The sequence below is a fragment of the Bos indicus x Bos taurus genome, chromosome X (assembly GCF_003369695.1).
Source record: "Bos indicus x Bos taurus breed Angus x Brahman F1 hybrid chromosome X, Bos_hybrid_MaternalHap_v2.0, whole genome shotgun sequence".
Lineage (NCBI taxonomy): Eukaryota > Metazoa > Chordata > Mammalia > Artiodactyla > Bovidae > Bos > Bos indicus x Bos taurus.
In genome coordinates, this window is record NC_040105.1 from 85,228,658 (window position 1) to 85,255,264 (window position 26,607).

The following is a 26,607-nucleotide window of genomic DNA, read 5'->3' on the forward strand; positions in this document are numbered from 1 at the left end:
TACAGCAAATTCCTGTTGGCTATCTATTTTACAGATGGTAATGTAAGTTTCCATGTTACTCTTTCCATACCTCTCACCCTCTCCTCCCCTCTCCCCATGTCCATAAGTCTATTTTCTATGTCTGTTTCTCCATTGCTGCCCTGTAAATGAATTCTTCAGTACCATTTTTCTAGATTCCATATATATGCATTGGAATACGATAGTTATCGTTCTCTTATTGAGCACATGCTCCATGAGAATACAGCCTTGCTGATAGCAGCCTGGGCAAGAACCACCTATCAGGGCACTTCCTTCCTCTGATGACAGAGCAACCCGTTTCACCCTTCACTGATTGTGTACTAGTCTTTTTATCTTGCATGCCATGCATGAGAAGTCGCCTCAGTAGCGTCTGACTCTTAGTGACCCCGAGGACTGTGGCCTACCAGGCTCCTCTGTCCCTGGAATTTTTCAGGCCAGAATACTGGAATGGGTTGCCATACCTTCCTCCAGGGGATCTTCCCAACCCAGGGATCAAACCTGCATCTCCTTCAACTCCTGCACTGCAGGTGAATTCTTTACCACTGAGCCACTGGGGAAGCCCTCTCTTTATCTTACTCTCTCCACAATTCCCTACCTTTAGACCTCCCAACAATTCTGCCCTTGATAGACACCCCACGGCCTCTGCCTTAGCTCAGACTTTCATGACCTCATGTCTGAGCTATCCTAATAATAGTTAACTTTTATCAACTGCATGTGGTGGTGGTTTAGTGGCTAAGCTGTATCCGACTCTGCGACCCCATGGACTGTAGCCCACCAGGCTCCTCTGTCCATGGGATTTCCCAAGCAAGAACATTGGAGTGGGTTCCGTTTCCTTCTCCAATCAGCTGCTTACTAAGTGCCAAACAGTGTTCTAAGAGCTTGACACAATTTAATCTTCACGTAAATCTTTGAGATGAGTACTATTATTGTCCTCATTTTACAGATAAGAGACCTGAAGCACAGTAATTAGAGTCACATGGCTAACAAGTAGCAGGGCTGGGACACAAACTCATGGAACCTTGGCCTCACAGTTCACACCATGAGACTTCTTTAGCTAGAAGGAGAACATAAAAACAGTCTCTGTGGCAATCTCTTCGCTGAACAGCTTCTGTCTCCATTTTTTTGGTTGTTATTTGGAAGATAAAGTCATCATAGCCCTGAGAATCGAGTAGTCTGTGAAGCAAGGTAGTCAGAGAAGCTTTCTTGAAGTAGCTTGTCCTTGAAGGGTGAGTGCAATGAAGGAAGAGAGAACAGCAATGCATATGTCAGGAAAAGGTAAAAAGTGGGGAATGCTGGGCTTCCCTGGTGGTCTAGTAGTAAAGAATCCACTTTTCAATGCAAGGGACCCCAGTTTGATCCCTGGTCTGGAGAGATTCTACATGCCTCCTGGCAACTAAGCCCACAAGCTGCAACTCCTGAGCCCATGGGCCACAACTACTGAAGCCTGGGTGCCCAGAGTCCCTGTTCTGCGACACAAGAAGCTACCACAATGCGAAGTCCGAGCATCGCCACTGGAGAGTCGCCCCTACTCACTGCAACTAGAGAAAGCCCACACACAGCAACGGAGATCCAGCACAGCCAAAACTAAATAAATAGTTTTTAAAGGGTGGCTTTTAAAAAAAGAGAAAGTTTTGGTTAAAAATAAATGTGGAGAAAGCTCCAGCTGTGTGTAGACCAAACTGCTGAAGCAAATTCTTTTGGGAGAAAGTTGGAAGCCCAATAGGAGATGCATGTTAGGGCCAGAGTAGTGAATTCTTGAATACCAAGTTAAGCCCTTTGAATCTCAGAAGTAAGTCAGTGGTCTCCACACTGTGTTCCCTGAGGTCAAGGGAAAAAAGGAGACTCTGTGTCCTCCCTCCTCGCTTCAACTAAAGCACAGCTCCTTTTTATGGAGCATGTCAATTTTTTTATCTGCTTTTCACTTGGGGGTTTCAACTACCTAGTATTTTGCATGAAAAAAGCATCCCCTGGTAACTGGAAACCAAAGAATGAACGAATGAACAAATAGACTTTGAAAACTACAACTCCAGGCAATGGAAAGCCAGCTATGGTTTTTGACCAAGGGTATGACATAACCAGAATGGTGTTTTAGAAATAGAATCCTGCTGGTAGAATGCTGGGTGAACCATAGGATATCGACAATAAGTAGGGGGACCTATTGGGACCTTGTGGTAACTGTTGAAGTTGATCAGGCCAGGGGCAGTGGGAATGATTAGAAAAGGGATAGATGTCCACAACATTGCAGAAGATATTCACAGAGCATGGTTAATATAGTATGCTAACTAACAGGATGTGAGAGTCAGAAAGGAGGGGGAGGAGTAGTGTTAGTCATTCAGTCGTGTCCCACTCTTTGTGACCCCATGGGCTGTAGCCCACCAGGCTCCTCTCTCTATAGGATTTTCCAGGCAAGAATACTGGAGTGGATTGCCGTTTCCTTCTCCAGAGGGTCTTCCTGACCCAGGGATCAAACCTGGGTCTCCTGCATTGCAGGCAGATTCTTTACTGTCTGAGATATAGGGAAGTCCCTAAAGGAAAGAAATAGTATCTATGAAAGTGTAAGTCACACAGTCGTGTCTGACTCTTTGTGACCCCATGAACTATAACCTGCCTGGTTCCTCTGTCCATGGAATTCTCCAGGCAAGAATACTGGAGTGGGTTGCCATTTCCTTCTCCAGGGGATCTTCCCTACCTGGGGATGGAACCCAGGTCTCTTGCATTGCAGGCAGATTCTTTACCAACTGAGCCACGAGGGAAGCCCAGTCAGAAAGGAGTAATATCTCTAAAAGGGATATTTTCGCTGATAAAGAAAATATTTGGGATCAAAGAGACCATTCCATTGTGCTTCAGACTATAACATATTGGGTGAGATGTACTTCTGACCCCTCAGAAGAGAAAACTAGCCTCTATTTGTTTTTCTGGAAAACAAACGGACATATTCATCTATCTTTAAGACTGAATTGGGCAAAATGAGGGTGATTTTTCAGCAGTACTCAAACACCAGTTACCAGATATTCCTGTCTGACAAGAGATTCCCTTAAGAGTCCATACTGGTGAGAAACAAGCTTAGAGAGGAGACATGTTCCTATAAACGTGTACTGTCTATTCAGAGCAAGAACTATTTTAGATTGGCTTCAACAAACTGAGATTGGGAGCTATAGGGCAGCAGCCAGATCTAATTCTACAGTCTCTGGAACACCTAGTACATTACTGCTGCTCCATCAGTGTTCAGTCAGTCATGGAAAGAAGCATAGATCTGTATGCCTAGACTAAGAGAAATTGGGTTAAGCCAAATGAGACTCAAACAGAGGCCTAATGAAAAATGGAATGAAGATATCATTTTATACCCCTTTCCTACAAGTGAAATGAACACTGGATTCAGGATCCCATAGTCAAAGCTTCACACTGTTGCCAATCATGTATACGGTGTTGTTGTTTAGTCAGTAAGTTGTGTCCAGGTCTTTGGTGACCCAGTGTGCTACAATCTGCCCGGTTCCTCTCTCCATGGGATTTCCCAGGCAAGAATCCTGGAGTGGGTTGCCATTTCCTTTTCTAGGGGATCTTCCTGACCCAGGGATCAAACCTGCATCTCGTGCATCACAGGAAAATTCTTTACCACTGAGCCACCAGGGAAGCCAATTATATATGAGACTTTGGACAAATCATTTACTTCTCCAGGCCTCATTCTCTCTGTTGTCCAGTGAGAGTGATTTCTGACACACAAGGCTGCTGTAAGAGTGGAATTTGAGTTTTAAAGTGCTTTACAAAGCATCAAGTATATACACAGTAAAGTATTTTGATATGGATCTTATATGCCCAGATAATGGTATGTGACCAAAATTTTTATAACTCAAACCACATATCAATATTTTCACACTTTGTTATACAAGTTTGGAAGAACTTTACAGTGGACACCCATGTCCCCACCATGTCCTTGATTTTTAAAGGCGCTGTTCAATGATAGTTTTGCAAAAGAAACCAGCTAAGCAGATTGATATTCATCATTTTCTGTAATTTGTGCTCATCTTCCTAGTGTGGCCATTCTGGCCCTTTTGCATTGTCTTGCAAAGGAATCTTTACCTGGGGGAGAAGCCAGAATGTGTTTGCTCCCAACAAAATGTAGTTTCTCTTTGCTTATCAAGGTTGCGCCTAGAATGCTCATGGCTAGAAAAGGCAGGAGAATACCTGGACTAGATCAGTGAAGGAAGGCATCAGGAAGATGTGGTCCAGTTGGATAAATTGTAATCCACCTCTTCCTGGGATCACACAGGAAAGAAGATGCTATCTTTGGATGTCCATTCCTTACAAAAGTCCTTTTCAGTTCACACCCTCTACTATGGGGCAATACATGGATTACTGAGAAGGCAAGTGAGATCCGCTTAACAGATGAACAATAAAATTTTTGATAATAAAAGGAGAGAATCAGAATTCTGTTTATGAAAACCAGCCAAGCAATCTCGCCATAGGTAAATTAAAGCCCTCTGAAACCCAGCAATCTTCTTAACCAGCCTTGGTAAATATGCTGAGATGAGTGGGGATTGTGACCTTTTTCACGGGAATGACCACAAAGTTTTAGACAACTTGAGCCCTCCTCAGTAGACGAATGGCTGAATAAATCCTAGTAGAATCATGTTATGGAGTATTATGTAGCTATTTGAAGAGATGAGCCAGATCTATGACTACTGGTGTGCTGGGAGGTCTGTGATGTACTCATTTTTTTTTTTTTTTTTTTGGTCATTGTTGATTGTTTTTATTGGGGTCTAGTTGCTTTACAACGTTGTATTCGTTTCTGCTGTACAACAAAGTGAATCAGCTATATGCATACATATAGCCCCTCCCTCTTGGACCTCCCTCCAGCCCCCATCCTACCCATCAAAGTCATCACAGAGCACTGTGCTGAGCCCCCTGAACTATATAGGAGGTTCCCACTAGCTGCCTATTTCACAAATGGCAGTGTCTATGTGTGTGCATATGTGTCAATCCTACTCTCCCAATTTGTTCCACCCTCCCCTCCTCCCCCATGTACACACATCCGTCCTCTATATCCACATCTCTCTTCCTGCCCTGCAAATAGGTTCATCTGTACCATTTTCCGGGATTCCACTAAAAACAGAACTACCATATGGCCCGGCAATCCCACTACTAGGCATATATACCCTGAGACAACCCTAATTCCAAAAGACACATACACCCCGATATTCACTGCAGCACTACTTACAATAGCCAGGACATAGAAGCAACCTAAATGTCCATCAACACAGGAATGGATAAAAATGTGGTGTAATGGAATATTACTCAACCATAAAGAGGAATGAAATTGGGTCATTTGTAGAGACATGGGTGGAACCAGAGCCCATCATACAGAGTATAAGTCAGAAAGAGAAAAATATCACATACTAACACATATATGTGATGTACTTAAGTGCATAAACCAGGCTGCAGAGCAATGTGTATCTCATGATCCCATTCTAGTACAAACACCAAAATCTCCAACCACAGGCTCTGTGCCTGCAATGCCTTCGCATGTGCACAGGAAGGCAGAGGGAGGATTCAGACACAGGCTGTTACTATTGCTTATTCTGTAGAGAGGAAAAGGAGAGGGGAGCACATTGCTTATTTTGCTTCATATGCCTGTGTATTGTTTCACTGGTTGCACTGAAGGTGTGGAACGTTTATAGTTTCTGAAAACGTTGAATTCAATTCCTATTAAGAAAAAAGAAAACTTTCCATGGGTCTTAGAGGACTCCTCTCCCCTCCACTGCATCCCCAGTTTCTCTTCTCCCCTGTCTTTCATGTCTACAGTTAGGGACAAGAGAAGTTAATTCTTGCTTGGAGAGTCTTGCCTCCTTTGCTGCTGAAGCATTTGTGTATCAGGAGAGGTGAAAGGTGAAGGGTGAGGGAGTGGGGAGATCTTTAACTAGGCTTCATCCCCTTGCCCCTTGCCAACATTCCTGGGAAACAGAAATAAGCTACACGGAAAGTCAGACACAGCCCGGTGCATAAACTGTTCCGGAGTGAATAAGAAGCAACTGTGTTTGGGGCGACTACCCTGGTGCTCCAGCGGCTAAGACTCCCACACTCCCAATGCAGAGGGCCAGGGGGTCAGGGAACTAGATCCCACATGCCACAACTAAGCGTTCAAATGCTGCATCTAAAGAGCTCAAATGCCACAATGAAGATAGAAGATCCTATGTGCAGAAACTAAGACCTGAAGCACTGAAATAAATAAATTTTAAAAGGAAGCAACTGATCTAATGAGGTGGATGAAACTGGAGCCTATCATACAGAGTGAATTAAGTTAGAAAGAAAAAGACAAATACTGTATGCTGCTGCTGCTGCTGCTAGTCGCTTCAGTCATGTCCGACTCTGTGTGACCCCATAGACGGCAGCCCACCAGGCTCCCCTGTCCCTGGGATTCTCCAGGCAAGAACACTGGAGTGGGTTGCCATTTCCTTCTCCAATGCATGAAAGTGAAAGGTGAAAGTGAAGTTGCTCAGTCGTGTCCGACTCTTAGCGACCCCATGGAGTGCAGCCCACCAGGCTCCTCCGTCCATGGGATTTTCCAGGCAAGAACACTGGAGTGGGGTGCCATTTCCTTCTCCCAAAGAGTGTATATTAACCCATATATATGGAATTTAGAAATAAGGTAACAACGATCCTACAGGCAGGACAGCAAAGGAGACACAGATGTAAAGAACAGACTTTGGGGCTATGTGGGAAAAGGCAAGGGTGGGATGATTTGAGAGTATAGCAGTGAAACATGTATATTACCACATGTAAAACAGATGACCAGTGCAAGTTTGATGCATGAAGTAGGGCACTCAAAGCTGGTGCTCCAGGACAACCCACAGGGATAGGATGGGGAGGGATGTGGGAGGGGGGTTCAGGGTGGGGAGACACATGTGCACCCATGGGTGATTCATATCTATGTATGGCAAAAACCTTCACAATATTGTAAAGTAATTATCCTCCAATTACAATAAATTAATTAATTCTTTAAAAAGGAAGCAACTGAGTTTCAAAGTCACACCTTCATTTCAAGGAAAGGGGGGAATTGGCAAACCTTGTGGTCCAGGAGGCCCAACAGCCCAAACTGCCTGCCCCTGGCTGCTACCTCCCTCTTCCTTTTGCATTCTGCCTTCCCTCCAAGAAAAACAAGTCACAAAAAGAGTCATCCCCCTTTGAGCGTGTGCTGTGAGGCCAGCACTGACACCATGCAAGGCATTGTCAGCCATATCATGTCAAGTTAATGTGCTTGACAACCCCTGTGATAGATATGCTGTGATTTTGGGAAAATGGACTAGGCCAGAGCCATCTTTAAAAGACTTCAACTGCCTTTATTTAATCCTTTGCTGTACCAAACCCTGAGGATTCCCCTAGTGCTCTCCCAACTATACTTGATGAAAGACACAGAAGGGAGTTCAGAGAAGTTCAGTTCAGTTCAGTCACTCAGTCATGTCTGACTCTTTGTGATGCCATGGACTACAGCAGCCCAGGCTTCCCTGTCCATCACCAACTCCTGAAGCCTACTCAAACTCATGTCCATTATGTCAGTGATGCCCTCCAACCATCTCATCCTCTGTCATCCCCTTGTCCTCCCACCTTCAATCTTTCCCAGCATCAGGGTCTTTTCCAATGAGTCGGTTCTTCGAATCAGATGGCCAATGTATTGGAGTTTCAGCTTCAGCTTCAGTCCTTCCAATGAATTTTCAGGACTGATTTCCTTTAGGATTGACTGGCTGGATCTCCTGGCAATCCAAGGGATTCTCAAGAGTCTTCTCCAACACCACAGTTCAAAAGCATCAAGTCTTTGGTGCTCAGGTTTCTTTATAGTCCAACTCTCATATCCATACATGACTACTGGAAAAACCATAGCTTTGACTAGATGGGCCTTTGTTGGTAAAGTAACGTCTCTGCTTATTAATATGCTGTCTAGGTTGGTCATAGCTTTTCTTCTAAGGAGCAAGCGTTTTTTAATTTCATGGCTGCCGTCACTTGATCTGCAGCATTTTGGAGCCCCCCAAAATAAAGTCTGTCACTGTTTCCATTGTTTCCCCATCTATTTGCCATGAAGTGATGGGACCAGATGCCATAATCTTAGTTTTCTGAATGTTGAGTTTTAAGCCAACTTTTTCACTCTCCTCTTTCACTTTCATCAAGAGGCACTTTAGTTCTTCTTAACTTTCTGCCATAAGGGTGGTGTCACCTGCATGTCTGAGGTTATTGATATTTCTCCCGGCAATCTTGATTCCAGCTTGTGCTTCATCCAGCCGGGGATTTCTCATGATGTACTCTCCATATAAGTTAAATAAGCAGGGTGACAATATACATCCTTGATGTACTCCTTTCCCGATTTGGAACCAGCCTGTTGTTCCATGTCCAGTTCTAATTGTTGCTTCTTGACCTGCATACAGAGAAGCTGGCTAGTGCTTAAAAGATCACACAGCCTTGAAGAGCAGAAATGGGATTGGCTTGTCTGGGATTCGATTAAGCCCAAGAAACTTGCTACTCCCAAGGGTTATTACAGAGCACCTCAGGAGCTCTAGTTCCCAACTTGCAACTGTGCAGCTCTTACACAATCCCAGGAAGCCATTTATTCATGATAGTAATTCCTGACATTGACATAGCACTTTACATAATGTTCCCTGTATCATTGTATATCTTATACTCACAAATCTGTTGGAGATCAGACAAGAAAATTACCCCAATTATATAGATGAAGAAACATTTTCATAGGGGTTACATGACTCAGCCAAAGTTATAAAGCTGGGAAATTCATGATCCAGAACTAAAAGGTAGGAGGCAGTGAATGAAGGAAGCTACTGTATGTGGTTGATACACATTTTTTTTTTTCTGTTCAGCCAACTAAGTAACATCTATGCTGGGATTATGAGGGCACAGTATTACTTCATGGCGTAAAACATGGATTTTGATACTTATTCACCAGGTGGCCCTGGATGAGTCACTGACCAGCTCTGTGCCTGAATTTCTTCATCTATAAAATGTAGATACATGACAAAACTGCCTACTTCCTTGAGTCACTGTAAGAACTCTCCTATGAGATACTTCATATAGAGCAGTTATGAGTTCAGGGCATTTAGCACAGTGCTTTGCATCCTGGAAGAATTCCGTACCTATCAACTATTCTTTTTCTGTTTTAAAATACTCAAGATGTGGCTCTTGTTCACAAGTACAAATACAAAGTAGATCTTTGTGAGGCTGTGGAGCCTGCCAAGGTTATTTTGTAATAGATGCTTTGATACAGAGCAAATTTATTCATAAGGAAGAGGAGCCCAAAGATGGAAGACACGATCACAAAAAGTGATCTGAGAGGCCATTCAGTTCAGTTCAGTCACTCGGTTGTGTCCGAATCTTTGCGACGCCATGGACTGCAACACCCCAGGCCTCCCTGTCCATCACCAACACCCGGAGCTTGCTCAAACTCATGTCCATTGAGTCGGTGATGCCATCCAACCATCTCATCCTCTGTCATCCCCTTCTCCTCCTGCCTTCAAACTTTCCCAGCATCAGGGTCTTTTCCAAGGAGTCAGTTCTTCACATCAGGTGGCCAAAGTATTGGAATTTCAGCTTCAGCATCAGTCCTGCCAATGAATATTCAGGTCTGAATAGTTTGTAGTGATCCCTTTTGCATTGTCTGCTGTCCCTGGGGCCACTGGAGGGTGAAGCGACAATGGGTTGTGCCTGTTTTCATCCGTATCAAAAAGTGGCTTTACCAGCTCCAACCTGAACTCTGTTGGTGCCACCCTTCAGAGCTGGCACCTTTCCAGTGGGTCAACATACTCCCTCTCTCTCCCTAAATGTAGATGTCAGCCAGAGACACCTACTCCTGTCTCCCTAAAAGGTAGAAGGGTGCAGAGAGACAGGCCCATTGGAAAAATGGAGGGGGAGGAACCAGGTGGGAATGGAGACAGGTATGGTACAGTGACAGGAAGACTGACAAAAACAAATGAGGGCTGCCTCCTCTGGATACAGCCAGTTGAAAGGGGAAACCAACTCTAAAGAACTCAGGGGGCAGGGGGCAGCCAACACGGTGACTGTACTAAATGCCACTGAACTGTTCACTTTCGAATGGTCACTTGTAGGAACTTTGCTGGTGGTTAAGACTCTGCACTCCCAATGCAGAGGGCACGGGTTTGATCCCTGGTCAGGGAACTAAGATCCCACAGGTCGCACAACATGGCCAAAAAAAAATGGTTAATTACATGTTATGTGGATTTTACTTCCATATAAAAAAAATCCAGGGGCTCACGGCACCACAGTCCCAGAGAGAATTTTTTGCAGAAATGGGCCCTGGCCTGAGGTTCAAAGAGGCTCGAACAGGCAATGAATGCCTATTTGTGTCTCTCCTGTAACCTGTCCTCTCTGGGCTGCCCACTCGTGTGGTGATAGTGTATGCGTGTGTATGAGTGTGTGTGTGGTTTCTCAAAGCAGCTCCTATGACTCTCGACTGCAGGAACTTTTGCAAATAACACTTAATCCTTGTTAAACTCCCATTCTAAGCCCATCTTTAATCCTCACAGCAATCCTCAGAGGTAGGGACTATTATCATACCCATTTTACAGATGAGAGAATGGAGCCCCAGAAAGGTTCAGGAGTTGCTACAAAGTCACCTAGTAAGTGAAGTGTACAGGTTCAAACCCAAAGCCAGGCACTGAAGCTCTCCACTTCCTGCACCAAACACCTACACTCTTTCAGGTTCAGAACAGTATAAAGTATATTTATACATATGGGTCTTCCCTGGTGGCTCAGACAGTAAAGAATCTGCCTGCAATGCAGGAGACCTTGGTTTGATCCCTGGGTCAGGAAGATCTTCTGGAGAAAGAAATGTCAACCCACTCCAGTATTCTTGCCTGGAGAATCCCATGGACAGAGGAGCCTGGTGGGCTACAGTCCATGGAGTCACAAAGAGTCGGACATGACTGAGTGACTAACACACACATATGTCTATACATAGAAGAAACTCAATAAATCCCCATCAAATGAATGCCTCTCTTCCATCTAGTAAGCTCCTGCTCAGCTCTCTAACTCATTTGATGTTCAGTGCCCTATGAATTTAATGCTATCATCAGCCCCACTTTACAGATGAGAAACCTAAAGCTCAGAGATGTTAAATAACTTGCTCAAGTTTATACAGCTCTTGGATGGCAACACTCTGATCCAAACTCAGACCTGTTAGCCGGGTCTTTCTCAATTGTCTTCCAGAAACTTCTCTGGGGCTGCCTGCTCAGTAAAGCCCAGCTGGGTCCTTCTGCGCACCCATTAGTTGGCCTTGATTTGGATGTAAACAGGGGAGATACAAATAACTGACTGGCCTCTAATTCAGTGCATGGAAAACATGATCACAGCAGGCAGGCAGAGGGGAAGGGCACTGCCATGAGGGAAAGGAGGGAGGCAAGGCCTGGAAAATTCTGATGGAGGCAGGGGCTATGCTCCATCTGCTCCCACCAGGGGAGAGACATTTTGGCTCCTCTTACAGCAAAAGCAACAAACTCGAAGCATGCCACAGTCAGCATGAAACGAGAATCTTCCTTGGACATCTAACTCTAAGAAATGACTCTCCACGCTGGAGGAGGCAGCCAGATTCAGGCAGCCTGTACCCAGACACCTCATCAGAATTATGCTGCTCTCTGCTGGAGCCTCAGCTTGGCCCCAACTGCCACCCACCAGGAGGGGCTGAACTTCCCCTGTGACCTGTATCATGGGCTGTTTTGCTTCTTACCCCCCTTCCACGTGCTGCCAGCCTTTGTTTCAGCTTCTTCCGCTGGGCTCCATTCTGTTCTGGGGATCAGAGTGACTCTGACAGGGCCAAGCCACATGACTCACAGGGTGATGCCATAGTCCAGGGGTCAAGATGGATGGACTACCTATCCACAGAGCTCTGCAGGCCCACCCTACTTCACTTGGAGCAGCAGTCCCCAACCTTTTTGGCACCAGGGACCTGTTTTGTGGAAGATAATTTTTTCCATGGACTGGTGGGTGGGGGGAACAGTTTCTGGATGGTTCAAGTACATTACATATTACATTAGTGGTGCAGTTTCTTTCTATTATTATTATTACATCAGTTCCACTTCAGATCATCAGGGGTTAGATCCCAGAGCTTGGGATTCTCCTACACTGCTGAGCCCAGAGGAGATGGTTCCAAAAAACATGTTGATTGATTGACAGGTGGATGGCAGGGTGATTCAGTCGTAGAGCTTTGCTATTCTAGGTGTGGCCCATGGACCAGAGGCACTGGCATCACCAGAGAGTCTATTAAAAATGCAGAATCTCAGGCCTCAGCTCAGACTTCCTGAATCAGAAACAGTTTTTAACCAGACTCCCAGGAGATTTACATGACCATTAAAGAAGAGAGATGAACTGGTGTAGGACAGTGACTCAGAAAGGCTTGCACTGTAACCGCTGTTTAATAGGTACTCATTCTCTGTTTTTCTGAATCCAGTAGTTTCTAAATGTTGTTGTACATTATTTCATCTGGGGTACTTTTTAGAATTGGTTTTTTTTTTTTTATTTGGAAATCATTTTAAACTAACAGAAGAGTTCTAAGAATAGTACAAGGAACCCTTGCCAGCAGGGTAAGCCCTCACCCAGATTTGCCAAATGTTAGCATTTTGCCACTTGCTGTATCCATCCCTTGTTATGCTTCTACATGGTATTTCCCCCTTTAATCCATTCACCTAAATTGCAGGCATCATGTTCTTCACTCCTAAATATTGTAGCATGTATTTCCTAAGAACAACAACGTCCTCTTAGGTAACCACAATCTTGTTATCAAGTTCAGGAGTTTTAACACTGACACAGCAATATGATCTAATAAACAGTCCATACTCAATTGTGGTCAATCAGCTCAATGATGTCCTTTACAGCAATTCTGGTTTTCATCTGGAGAGCTTTTAAAGTGCCGATGCCACGGTCCTATCCCCACACCGATTAAGAACGATTCTCTGAGGGAGGGGCTTGTGCCTATAATAAATTTTCATTGGAGTATAATTGCTTTACAATGTTGTGTTAGTTTCTGCTGTACGACAATGTGAAGCAGCTATATATATACACACATACCCCCTCCCTCTAGAACCTCCTTCCCACCTCCCCACATCCCACCCACCTAGGTCATCACAGCACTGAGCTGAGCTCCCTGTGCTATACAGTTTTAGGCTTTCCAGGAGATTCTAATGTGCAGCCAGGTTTAAGAACCTGTGTGCCATAGGCTTTTTCTGTGGTCCCTAGAGATCACAGGGGTAGGAACCATTGCTGAAAGAGTGAGCCCTGAGTATAATTTGTCTAAGCCCCATGTCTCCTTTAATCCGAGTTCTGCCATCAGTCATTGCTTATAAGGTTCTTGGACCTTTCTTCACTTCTTCTGAAGCCACTACCCTAATGGGAACAAAACAGTTATTTTTCCATGCTGCTATTTCCCCTACAGCCACTTGGCCCCATCCTTCTTTCTTTATAAGAAATGAAGCCTTGAATGGTACCTGCTCTGGGCTGTGTTCTCCACGAAGCTGCGTCTAACAAGTTGGCTACAACACCTGGAATTGCAGAAGAGCAAGGGCAGGTGGTGGAAAAGAATGCCAGAGATGCAGCAAATCAATTCAGAAGAAGGCCAAATTTCTCTTTGGGCTGGCCACAAAGTTTCTCCAGAGTTCAAAGAAGCTTGATTAGAACTAGGCGGTTCTCAAATTACCTTGGTTTGGAAAACAAGCCACTGAGGTGAGCAGATGTAGCCATCCGCAGCTAGAGTGGACCCAAAGGTGATGTACAGATGGGGAGCAATTGGGAAACTCCAGCTAATCCCAGGAGCCAGCAGGCTTTTGCATTTCCTGAAAGAATTTGGGTCAATCTAACTTGTTGCTTTAATTGATTCAATGGAGCTCTTCTGTTTCCAGCCATGAGCAGATGAAGGGGAAGCCTGGCATGTCTGTGAGGGAGTTCATGTCATTTAGTTAGCTGGGTCACCCGTTTCCCCAGCCTTGAAATAGCATGGCCACCATCACCTCCACCCCTCCTCCCACCCAAACATCTGTGTCACTGCAGCCAAAGAAACTCAGTTTACTTTGAAAAGGCTCCATCAGAGGAGGCCGAGTCCAGATTTGCATGTGTTGGTGAATATATTTTGGAAGAAAGGTGAATGCACAAAGCAGATCATTTGGCTTCAAAGCAGCTCTGTCAATGCCTGACATATCGACTCACTTTTAGGATGTATTGACATTCTTTACTATTCGAGAGAACTAGTCTACTCAGATGGATGGCTTTAACAGATACATCTTTGCAGTTTAGTCAATGACAAAATATTTGTGAGTGGTTAATGTCTTTCCTCTTCACAGGAACTTAATAATGTCCCAAATGAGATCATTCCCCCTGGCCCAGGACTTGAGAACATTTTGAACTGTGCTCATCCTGACTGGGATTCCTGGTGGCTCAGCTGGTAAAGAATCCGCCTGCAATGAGGGAGACCTGAGTTTGATCCCTGGGTTGGGAAGATTCCCTGGAGAATGGCTACCCACTCTAGTATTCTGGCCTGGAGAATTCCATGGACTGTATAGTCCATGGAGTCTCAAAGAGTCAAACACAACTGGATGATTTTTCACTTCACTGATTGGGAACCAAAGAATACTCAACTTACTGCCAGAGTCCAAATGGAGGGCACCCCGTATTACTAGATAACCGTCCTCAATTAGGACCCCGTGTGCACTGTCACTGCCATTTCTATCATCTCCCCCATCAGAGGACTCCTTGTCTGATTACAGATTTTGGTCCCTGCCAGTAAGACAGAATGTGCTTAAATTGATCAAAGATGTGTGAATTGCACATATCTCAAATTTTTGTAACAAAAGGCCAGCTTTGGGAAATGTTTTCATAGAGTATATTTCACATCGCTTAATGCAAGCTAGCAAAGGCATTGTCTTTCACATTAGAACTATTAAAACTTGGTTAATATTCTCTCCAACCATGAATTTTCATTTTCTGGTTACTTAATATGTATATTAAATATATACATTGTATGTATCCCCTGGAGAAGTAAATGGTAAACCCAACCAGTATCCTTGCCTGGAGAATTCCATTGACAGAGGAGCCTGGTGGGCTATAGTCCATGGGGTCACAAAGAGTTGGCCATGACTGAGTGACTAATACTTTTACTTTCACTGCATAGCCAGAAACGAGCCAACACTAAACAAACTTTAAAAGTGCACAAGGCTTGTTCTTCCAAAACTGGTATCTCCCACATATTTTTGAAATACAATGGAACATCCTGAATCCTAGGCCTATACCTATACTCAAAACTATCTCCAACCCCACCTTTTTCTTGGTGTCTCATTCCCGTAGGATCTTATTTGCTACTAGAAAATTACTAAATTCATAGGCTCAGTTCAGTTAAAAATTGCAAGGATATATTTGAGAGAAATGACTAATGATATGAGCATTTTGGCATGCAAAATTAACAGTGGGAAAATAAGCTTCTTTCATGAAGTTCCAGAGTTATTCCTGAATAAGATATGTTGTCATTTTCAAAAAATTAATGTGCTATTTTTTTTTATAACTTAAAACATCCAATAAGAAATGTGTAAAAGAACTAAGACCACATGCATTGCAGGAAAGTCTTTGTTTCTAATCTCAAACTTATTAAGATTCTACAAAGAGATAGCCATCAGGGCAAAAGAAATCCGTCATCAATAACAGGGTTAAGATTGCATATAAACAGTTAAAAAAACAACATTGTAAATCAACTATGTGCTGTGCTTAGTCCCTCAGTCATGTCCAACTCTTTCCGACCCCATGGACTGTATTTCAACTTTAAAAAAGAAGATTGCCTGTAAAATACATGAAGAATGTATATTTTGAAGATGTGGCTAAAAACTCACCATGTCCACTTTAAACACTGCATTGACTAATAAGATATAATTCTGGGCATGATTTTCTCAATGTCAGTTCCACAGAGTCTTAGATTTCTTATATTAGTGACAAAAATGAAAAATATAGAACAAGTTAGTGTTCTTTCTAATTCCATGTATGTTTAGCTAACTGAGTTCTTTTTCCCTCTGCCTGTTTTATCTCCATAGTCCTTAGTGATTACATGATATATTTGGCTTCTTTGCTTATCTCTACCTAAATTGAGAATAAAATATAAATTCCATGAGGACAAGGAATTTTTTACCACTGTATCTCCAGTGCCTGAAACACTCTGACACATAGTAGGTGCTTAACAAACATCTGATATATGAAAGAGGATACCACTATATTAAGAGAGACAACAAACAGATTCTATTATAATGGACAACATACAAGGAGATGAATGGTTGATAAAAATGCCATTATTGTTTGTATCTATATCTGAATATGCATTTATATGCCTTTATGTGAAAGAGCAATGCTGAGTTAATTTCCTTCCATTTCAAATAATGACTATATTTATATTGATAAAGCTAGTATACCGTGAAGTACAATAATATTTTGCCTCATTCTCAATGTTTTTTTAGTTTATATTGCTATCTTTGTCTTCTATGAAAGTTTATTTTCTTTTTTAAAATTTTTAATTTTATCAGATCAGGTCAGTCACTCAGTCGTGTCCGACTCTTTGCAACCCCATGAATCGCAGCACGCCAGGCCTCCCTGTTCAACACCAACTCCCAGAGTTCACTGAGACTCAGGTCCATCGAGTCAGTGATGCCATCCAGCCATCTCATCCTCTGTCGTCCCCTTCTCCTCCTGTCCCCAATCCCTCCCTGCATCAGAGTCTTTTCCAATGAGTCAACACTTTGCATGAGGTGGCCAAAGTACTGGAGTTTCAGCTTTAGCATCAGTCCTTCCAAAGAAATCCCAGGGCTGATCTTCAGAATGGACTGGTTGGATCTCCTTGCAGTCCAAGGGACTCTCAAGAGTCTTCTCCAACACCACAGTTCAAAAGCATCAATTCTTCGGCACTCAGCCTTCTTCACAGTCCAACTCTCACATCCATACATGACCACAGGAAAAACCATAGCCTTGACTAGATGGACCTTTGTTGGCAAAGTAGTATATTGGAGTATAATTAGTTAACAATGTTGCATTAGCTTCAGGTGTACAGCAAAGTGATTCAGTTACACATATATCTATCCTTTTTCAAATTCTTTTCCCATTTAAGTTATTACAGTGTATTCAGCAGAGTTCTCTGAGCTATACAGTAGGTCTTTGATGGTTATCCATTTTAAATATAGCAGTCTGTACATGTCAATCCCAAACATTTAATACATCTTTTATCATAGGTCACTTTAAATCAGTGTTGGAAGTAAACAGAATGTATGTTTTACTAATGATAACATATTAATTAGAGAAATATTCATTAGGCACAGTACCAGACCCTTGAAAACAAGTGTCTTAAGATTTCTGTTTTCTTGAAAATCAAAAGCATAGGAAAATATTGATTAAAATGGTCTTCCCCCCAAGAAAACTAGCACATTCTCTTTACTGACAGAAAAACAAGAATGTTGATAACTGAACCATAATAAGACTCTGAGTTAGACTAGTTAAAAACCGAACATTAGATTTTCTATAAATCTATGCTCGATTGAGGTCCTTGCTAATATATCTTCTCTGATTATATAGACTATATGCAAGAATAATTGGACTTTCATAATTACAAAATACACTGAGAGAAAATTATTTTTGCTAGCAAATAGCAAATAGTTTAGTTACTGTTCTTTTAAAAATATATCTCCCTTAGTAACTATATCAACATATTTTATGATTATTCCCTCTATCTAACATTATATAAATGGATTCATTTGAATCTCAGTGGAGAAAAGGCACAGACTATAAAAATACTTGAATAATGAGCATATAGCTTCTCAAAACCATACAAAGAAGACATAAGATAAAGTCAATATTCTGATAAAATACATATATGCTTGTAAGTAAAAGTTCCAGGGTAAACGTACTACTGCAACTGCAACTGGTACTAATATAACTTTGGTTACCATCTAGCAAGTATATAAGACAATCAAAACAAACCAAAAAAAAAAAAAAAAGGAAGAAGTTAATGCTGAACTTAAACTTTTGTGTGGAGCCACTAAACTTTAGTGGACAAAGCAATACTCAAGAAAAGAAAATGTGGTCAGTATTGTGAATTAAAAATAAGTATTTTCCAATATACATGATTTAAAGTTATGAGTCATTCATGAAAAAATTATTAGAGGACTAATTTAGCAAAGTAATAACTGATGGTATAAACAGCAGCAGAAGTTTCCCTGAGCAGATGATCTATTTAAACCTCAGATTAAAGATAAAACGCCTGAAGAATTTATGGTAATAAAACACAATGGAAATGCTACAATGGAAATATGGAATTAAGATAACTTTTCAGAGTAGACTGGTGAAAACAAAACAATGAGATACCATTACACACTAATTCAGTTCAGTTCAGTTCAGTTCATTCGCTCAGTCGTGTCCGATTCTTTGCAACCCCATGAATTGCAGCACGCCAAGCCTCCCTGTCCATCACCAACTCCCGGAGTTCACTCAAACTCACGTCCATCGAGTCAGCGATGCCATCCAGCCATCTCATCCTCTGTCATCCCCTTCTCCTCCTGTCCCCAATCCCTCCCAGCATCAGAGTCTTTTCCAATGAGTCAACTCTTCGCATGAGGTGGCCAAAGTACTGGAGTTTCAGCTTTAGCATCAGTCCTTCCAAAGAACACCCAGGACTGATCTCCTTTAGAATGGACTGGTTGGATCTCCTTGCAGTCCAAGGGACTCTCAAGAGTCTTCTCCAACACCACAGTTCAAAAGCATCAATTCTTCGGCACTCAGCTTTCTTCACAGTCCAACTCTCACATCCATACATGACCACTGGAAAAAAACATAGCCTTGACTACACGGACCTTTGTTGGCAAAGTAATGACTCTGCTTTTGAATATGCTATCTAGATTGGTCATAACTTTTCTTCCAAGCAGTAAGCATCTTTTAATTTCATGGCTGCAATCACCATCTGCAGAGATTTTGGGCCCCCAAAAATAAAGTTTGACACTGTTCCACTGTTTCCCCATCTATTTCCCATGAAGTGATGGGACCAGATGCCATGATCTTAGTTTTCTGAATGTTGAGCTTTTTTTTTTTTTTTTGAAAAATTTTTTGAATTTTATTTTATTTTTAAACTTTACAAAATTGTATTAGTTTTGCCAAATATCGAAATGAATCCACCACAGGTATACATGTGTTCCCCATCCTGAACCCTCCTCCCTCCTCCCTCCTCCCTCCCCATACCATCCCTCTGGGTCGTCCCAGTGCACCAGCCCCAAGCATCCAGTATAGTGCATCGAACCTGGACTGGCAACTCGTTTCATACATGATATTATACAGGTTTCACTGCCATTCTCCCAAATCTTCCCACCCTCTCCCTCTCCAACAGAGTCCATAAGACTGTTCTATACATCAGTGTCTCTTTGCTGTCTCGTACACAGGGTTATTGTTACCATCTTTCTAAATTCCATATATATGCATTAGTATACTGTATTGGTATTTTTCTTTCTGGCTTACTTCACTCTGTATAATAGGCTCCAGTTTCATCCACCTCATTAAGCCAACTTTTTCACTCTCCTCTTTCACTTTCATCAAGAGGCTTTTTAGTTCCTCTTCACATTCTGCCATAAGGTTGGTGTCATCTGCATACCTGAGGTTATTGATATTTCTCCCGGTAATTTTGATTCCAGCTTGTGCTTCTTCCAGTCCAGCGTTTCTCATGATGTACTCTGCATATAAGTTAAATAAGCAGGGTGACAATATACAGCCTTGATGTACTCCTTTTCTTATTTGGATCCTGTCTGTTGTTCCATGTCCAGTTCTAACTGTTGCTTCCTGATCTGCATACAGGTTTCTCAAGAGGGAGGTCAGGTGGTCTGGTATTCCCATCTCTTGAAGAATTTTCCACAGTTTATTGTGATCCACACAGTCAAAGGCTTTGGCATAGTTAATAAAGCAGAAATAGATGTTTTCCTGGAACTCTCTTCCTTTTTCTATGATCCAGCAGATGTTGGCAATTTGATCTCTGGTTCCTCTGCCTTTTCTAAAACGAGCTTGAACATCTGGAAATTCATGGCTCATGTACTGCTGAAGCCTGACTTGGAGAATTTTCAGCATTACTTTACTAGCGTGTGAGATGAGTGCACTTGTGTGGTAGTCTGAGCATTCTTTGGCATTGCCTTTCTTTGGGATTGGAATGAAAACTGACCTTTTCCAGTCCTGTGGCCACTGCTGAGTTTTCCAAATTTGCTGGCATATTGAGTGCAACACTTACACAGCATCATCTTTCAGGATTTGAAATAGCTCAACTGGAATTCCATCACCTCCACTAGCTTTGTTCATAGTGATGCTTTCTAAGGCCCCCTTGACTTCACATTCCAGGATGTCTGGCTCTAGGTGAGTGATCACACCATCGAGATTATCTGTGTCGTGAAGATCTTTTTTGCACAGTTCTTCTGTGTATTCTTGCCACCTCTTCTTAATATCTTCTGCTTCTGTTAGGTCCCTACCATTTCTGTCCTTTATCAAGCCCATCTTCGCATGAAATGTTCCCTTGGTATCTCTGATTTTCTTGAAGAGATCTCTAGTCTTTCCCATTCTGTTATTTTCCTCTATTTCTTTGCATTGATCTCTGAGGAAGGCTTTCTTATTTCTCCTTGCTATTCTTTGGAACTCTGCATTCAGATGTTTATATCTTTCCTTTTCTCCTTTGCTTGTCGCTTCTCTTCTTTTCACAGCTATTTGTGAGGCCTCCCCAGACAGCCATTTTGCTTTTTTGCATTTCTTTTCCATGGGGATGGTCTTGATCCCTGTCTCCTGTACAGTGTCACGAACCTCAGTCCATAGTTCATCAGGCATTCTATCTATCAGATCTAGTCCCTTTGGAATGGCCAAATACAAAAATCTGACAAAACCAGTTACTGGCAAAGATGAGAAACAACAGGAACTCTCATTTGTTGTTAGTGGGAATGCAAAATGGTACAGTTACTTTGGAAGCAATGTCTAACATAGCTAAACATTGTCATACTCTATGATCTAGCTATTTTGCTCCTAGATAGTTCACCAAATGATTTGAAAGCTAATGCCCACACAGAAACATGGACATGAATTTTATAAAGCTTAACTCATTCCCTCTCTCTCTCTCTCACACACACACACACAAATTGGAGGCTACCAAAATGTCCTTTACTAGCAGAATGTTTAAACTAACTACAGAACATCAATATAACATAATATTATTCAAGAATAAAAATAAATGGGCTATCAAATCACAAAAATAAATGGATGATACCTTAATGAATGTTATAAAAGTATAATAAGCTACTCTGGGAAAGGGTATACACTGTGAAAGTGAAAGTCACTCAGTCGTGTCCGACTCTTTGTGACTCCATAGACTGTACAGTCCATGGAATTCTCCAGGCCAGAATACTGGAGTGGGTAGCCTTTCCCTTCTCCAGGGGATCTTCCCAAGCCAGGGATCGAACGCAGGTCTCTCAGTCTGGAAAACACTGCATGATACCAATTATACCACATTCTGGAAAAGGTAAAATTGTAGCCTGAATAAAAAATATCAGAGGCATTTTTCCTTTTGCTGCAAAATACTTTTATTAGTTTGGATACACTTTGTCAACACTCAACTACTCCTTTTCTTCTTTGATGTGAAAATCCACTTCATCCGGGTCTCCGGTGTCCCATACCTCAAGTATTGTAACATTATTCCGTGCGTCACCAGGAACCTCGATATTGGGACATTGGCATTGATCACCGGTTGCCACAGTGAGTTTCATATTCTTCACCCTGGACATAAGGTTCATCAGTGACGTCTCGGACTGGGTTAAGGCACCGCACATAGAGTCTTTGTAGGGGGAAGGCCTTATCTTCTTTCTTCCTGGAGAGCCAGATGAACAGCCCTGACGGCCAGGAGGAGTGCCCGCATTACTTTTGTCATCGCCTCCAGGAAACTTCAGGATCACCAAAAACATGAGGAAGATTAACAGCCAGTGCCACTTGCTCCCAAACCAGCCTGGGGCATACTCTGGTTGATTCTGCCGAACGCGGAAGTGCCTTCCACTGGGCACCATCCTCGGCAGTTCTTCGGCTTCATCTCTCAGAACATAAAACACATAGGCAAAGACAAACGAGATAAACGTAGGCCAAAAAAATAACCATATTACAGAGCGCATCGTGAGCTGAGACCAAGTGGCTCCTGGTGCGCTGGTCTGCGCTGGCACCTGGAGACTGAGCACCAGGCAGGGCTGGGCCCTTGGTGACGTCACAGAGGGCCCCACCCCCACCAGAACCCATGTGGCCAGGGTATGACTTCAGGGCAGAGGGTAAGGAGGCCTGCAGGGGTCAACCGGGAGTAGGGCTTAAAGGGACATGGGGCCATTTCCAGTGGGCAATTGAAAAAGAGGCGAGTGACAGAGTGCCATCCCCATGCCAGTGTATTCTTTCTGAACCTGGTGTTCTACTGGGAGGGTGGGTCCATTTTCTATTTTTATTTTTCCATTTGTTGAATCCAGACACTGTGGTGAGCAGAGCAGAACCAGGGGCATGTGCCCCTGTGGAGCAGACAGCCAAGTGGGAAAGAAAGATATTAAACCAGAGGCCACAAACTAGGAGCCACTGATGTTTTGTGTGGCCTACCACTGTCCTAAAAATGATTGTGCTCAGTGCTAAGTCCTGTCTGACTCTTTGCCTCCCCATGGACTGTAGCCTGCCAGGTTCCTCTGGAGAAGGAAAGTCAGGGGCATCACCAGTGATGCAGTAGGGGTGGGCAATGAGGTAGGTACTCTCTAAGATCCCTCCCAGATCAGAGGTTCTATGATCCTGCATGGCAATTTCCCAGAGGGCAGGGATGCACCTCCTGGGCAACAAGCAGTGGAACTGGCACATCTCTGGGGAGTTGCTGAGTTGGCAAAACTACACTGTCTGATGCACCTGTGGATGAGCAAGTACTGGCTGCACTCCTCCTCCCCGTCTGTGCATGTCTAACCGCCACATGTGTTGGAAGGTGACCTTGCTCTGCAGGTGTGGCTTGAGAGCTGTGTTCCTTTTCACTGTCCTTCTCTAGGAAGACGACCCTTCTTTGTGCTGTGCGAGTTGAAGATCCGAATGCACGTCTATGGCTGCAGCACTCGGCACTGTGCCTTTCTGTCTGGGCCGGTGGTTTTCACACTTGAGTGTGTATCAGGGTCTCCTAGAGGGCTTGCAAAGTCCCATTTTGCTGGATCTCAGTCCCCAGTCAGTCCTGGGTGGGACTTGAAGACTGCCACTTCTGCAGGTCTCTGGGCAATACTGAGAACCACCATCCAGACAATAGCTTCACTCACAAAGACGTGGCTTCCCTCTGACTGCTGTGCACTGAACCTGAGGGGCCAGTGGGAGTGGAGTGGCAGCAAGAGCACCGAACTGGAGCCTGAAGACCAGGGTTCTACACTGCACCCACCCTCTTGCGAGCTGTGTGACCTTAGGCAAGCCTCAGCACCTCTCTGTGCCTGTAGCTGCCTCACAGGCACAAGGACCGCGATGAAGTTGGTGACTGCTACTCTGGGTGTTTCTGCAATTCAGAGTTGGTCTGTCACTCTTGTCCTGAGCCTAGTCTTCCCAATTGGGAAGCCAGATACCCCCACAGCACCCCACCCCCAAGCATCCAAGTGCCCCACTTCTCTCCACAATCACTCCCAGCTGGAGTGTTCCACTTGCTTGGGGGTCTTTCTTCTACAGCCAGCCATGTATGGAGCCCAAAGGGTGAAACTGGTGTCTTCCTCTTAGAGATCCACATCTACCACTTGGGGTATGTGTGTCTTGCATGTGCTATTTCAAACGCCTTTTAGCACTGAGATAAGGATACAGAATCCTAGAGCTAGTCTCCTGCCGGTAAACTCTGATGCTAATGACTTATTGTGTTACCTTGGGCAAGTTAGTTAACATCTCTGAGCCTCACATACCCGACTTTAAATGGAGAGCAGTACCTACTTCATGGGATTGCTGTGAGGACTAAATGAGATCATGTATGCAAGCCTTTACTCCTGGCACATAGTAAGTGCTTAACATGGTAGCTGTTGTTTCTCAAAAAGAGGATAATGGCCTCCTCTATAACATTAGAGATGCAGGAATGCTGAAAACACTATGGTTGCAGGTGTCCTACTTTCTTAATTCCTCCCATGGTGCATAATAACAATAATGGTAATACATATGTAGTGACACTAGGGCTTCCCAGGCGGTTCTAGTGGTAGCGAACCTGCCTGCCGATGCAGGACATGTAAGAGGCTGGAATTCGACCCCACAGGATTCAATCCATGGGTTGAGAAGATCCTCTGGAGAAGGGAATGGCAACCCACTCCAGTATTCTTGCCTGGAAAATCTCATGGACAGAGGAGCCTGGCGGGCTACCATCCATAGGACTGCAAAGAGTCAAACCCGACTGAAGTAACTTAGCATGCGTGCATAGCAATACCTTACAGAAATGGATATTTCACATTTTTGAGAACACTATCCACTAAATCCTCTCATTCTATTCTTTATCACACTGTAAGAACAAGGCCACCACATTGGTGTGGATCTCAGGATGAGCTGAGATGTTCTGAAAACACTGCTGTCTACAAGCCTCCCATCAGTAGGCTGCTTTTCCCTATGTGGATTTTCTGCTCCTGCATGGGCGAGAGAGCATCCTGGGCCATGGCTGCCAGCTGGGGAGGCTCCAGGGACCCTATCTGGTACTCAGCCCGTTTTTCTCAGGTACACATCAGGCCTAGAGGCTGCTTCCCATGTGGCATGATTGCTCGCGCTCTGTTTACTGCATGCCTTGCTGCTGCTGCTGCTGCTGCTAAGTCACTTCAGTCATGTCTGACTGTGTGACTCCATAGACAGCAGCCCACCAGGCTTCCCCGTCCCTGGGATTCTCCAGGCAAGAACAGTGGAGTGGGTTGCCATTTCCTTCTCCAGTTGCATGAAAGTGAAAGTGAAGTCGCTCAATTGTGTCCGACTCTTCTCGACCCCATGGACTGCAGCCTACCAGCTCCTCCGTCCATGGGATTTTCCAGTCAAGAGTACTGGAGTGGGGTGCCATCGCCTTCTCCGTTCTGCATGCACTACTAGGCCCCAAATATCCAAATGATGCTAATTGGATGACTCGGGACTTCTGATACTACATATAAATGAAACCAGAATAATGCTCTGGACTTTTTTCAGTTCCACTTATTAGGACAAGAAAATCAGAACACCCTTCTATGCTGCCAAAGACACTTATTAAGGCAAAATCATGAAGATGGCTCTGGCTGTGGTGTTACCACCACACTCAGCATTAATTAGAGTTCACTGATTGGTGAGGAATCAAGCACAGGAGATTCAGAAACTCATTATGGTGCTTAATAATGATTTGTTTCCTCACCAGGAAATTGGATAAGGATTCTAGATTTCAGTGATTTCACTTCCCTGCTCTTTTCCTTCCCTTCATGCTTCTTGTCATCACTGACTCAGCTGGAAACAGAGGTCAATGGCAGGTCCTCTGTGTGCATGCTAAGTCGCTTTAGTCGTGTCTGACTCTTTGCAACCCCCTGGACTGTAGCCCTTCAGGCTCCTCGGTCCATGGGATCTCTAGGCAAGAATACTGGAGTGGGTCGCCAAAACCCTCCTCCAGGGGATCTTCCTGATCCAGGGGATCAAATCCACATCTCTTATGTCTCCTGCAGTGGCAAGGCAGGTTCTTTGCCACTAGTGCCACCTGGGAAGGCCCTGGTGGGTCCCCTATTTGGTTGCCTACTGTTTGACTTCCCTGAGCCTTCCCTGGTGGCCACGCTCTGTCCATTGTCTAAGATCCCAGCAAGAGGCAACCTTACTTTGTGCAGCTCTATTCTAGTCACACTAGGCTTCCGGCTGTTCCTTAAACGGGTCTGGCCTCAGGACCTTTGCCCTTGCTATTCACTGTGGCTGACTTTGTGGGGCTCTTGTTCTCTCTCTTCTTTAAAGTCTTCATTCAAATGTCACCTTCTCAGGGAAGCCTGACATAACCAACATGTTTTAAAACTGACCCTCTCTTGCTCCCTATCTGCATTTTTTGCTTTATCCATAGTATTTGTTTCCTTCTAAAATGCTAATTTCCCTATCTGGTGAAGGGCTCTGGCTGTCCAGATGAGAGGTACTGTCTACTTCTGTGTTGGGATGCCAGAGGTCAGGATAGTACTCACAGCTTTACCAGGCCAATGGATTTGGAGAGAAGTGGTCCCCTCCAAGAAAGAAAAGCAAAATAAACAACATGTTTACTTTACCTCACATCCTTGCTTTTTTCTCCTTACCTGTCAAAGCCTTCAGAGTCAATTTCTACCTGATAATACAAATCAGCCAAGAAGGCATATGTAGGGAGAGAGGAAAAAGACAAGACAATTCTAACTGGAGTCCTTTTAAGCCAAAGAGTTTGGAACACAGGGACCTTGCCTGGCCAGTGTTGTCCAGAGACTTCAGGCTAAGCATATTTCATTTCATTGTAAGGTCATAAATATTTAAAACATGATTAATTTTAAGATGATTAATGAATAAAATAATATTTCCTCAACCCCCCCAAAAAATACTAATTTCCCAATT

The 26,607-nt window shown here is 43.6% G+C and overlaps 2 protein-coding genes across 2 annotated transcripts in view; both read right to left on the reverse strand.

The window, feature by feature from the left end:
• Positions 1-26,607, reverse strand: part of PAK3 (p21 (RAC1) activated kinase 3) — a 429,164-nt gene that overhangs the window by 209,182 nt on the left and 193,375 nt on the right. The gene's annotated exons all lie outside the window — the stretch shown is intronic.
• Positions 21,663-22,106, reverse strand: LOC113888094 (protein FAM209A-like). The gene has a single exon (XM_027535419.1). The coding sequence runs from the start codon at positions 22,104-22,106 to the stop codon at positions 21,663-21,665; it is 444 nt and encodes a 147-aa protein (XP_027391220.1).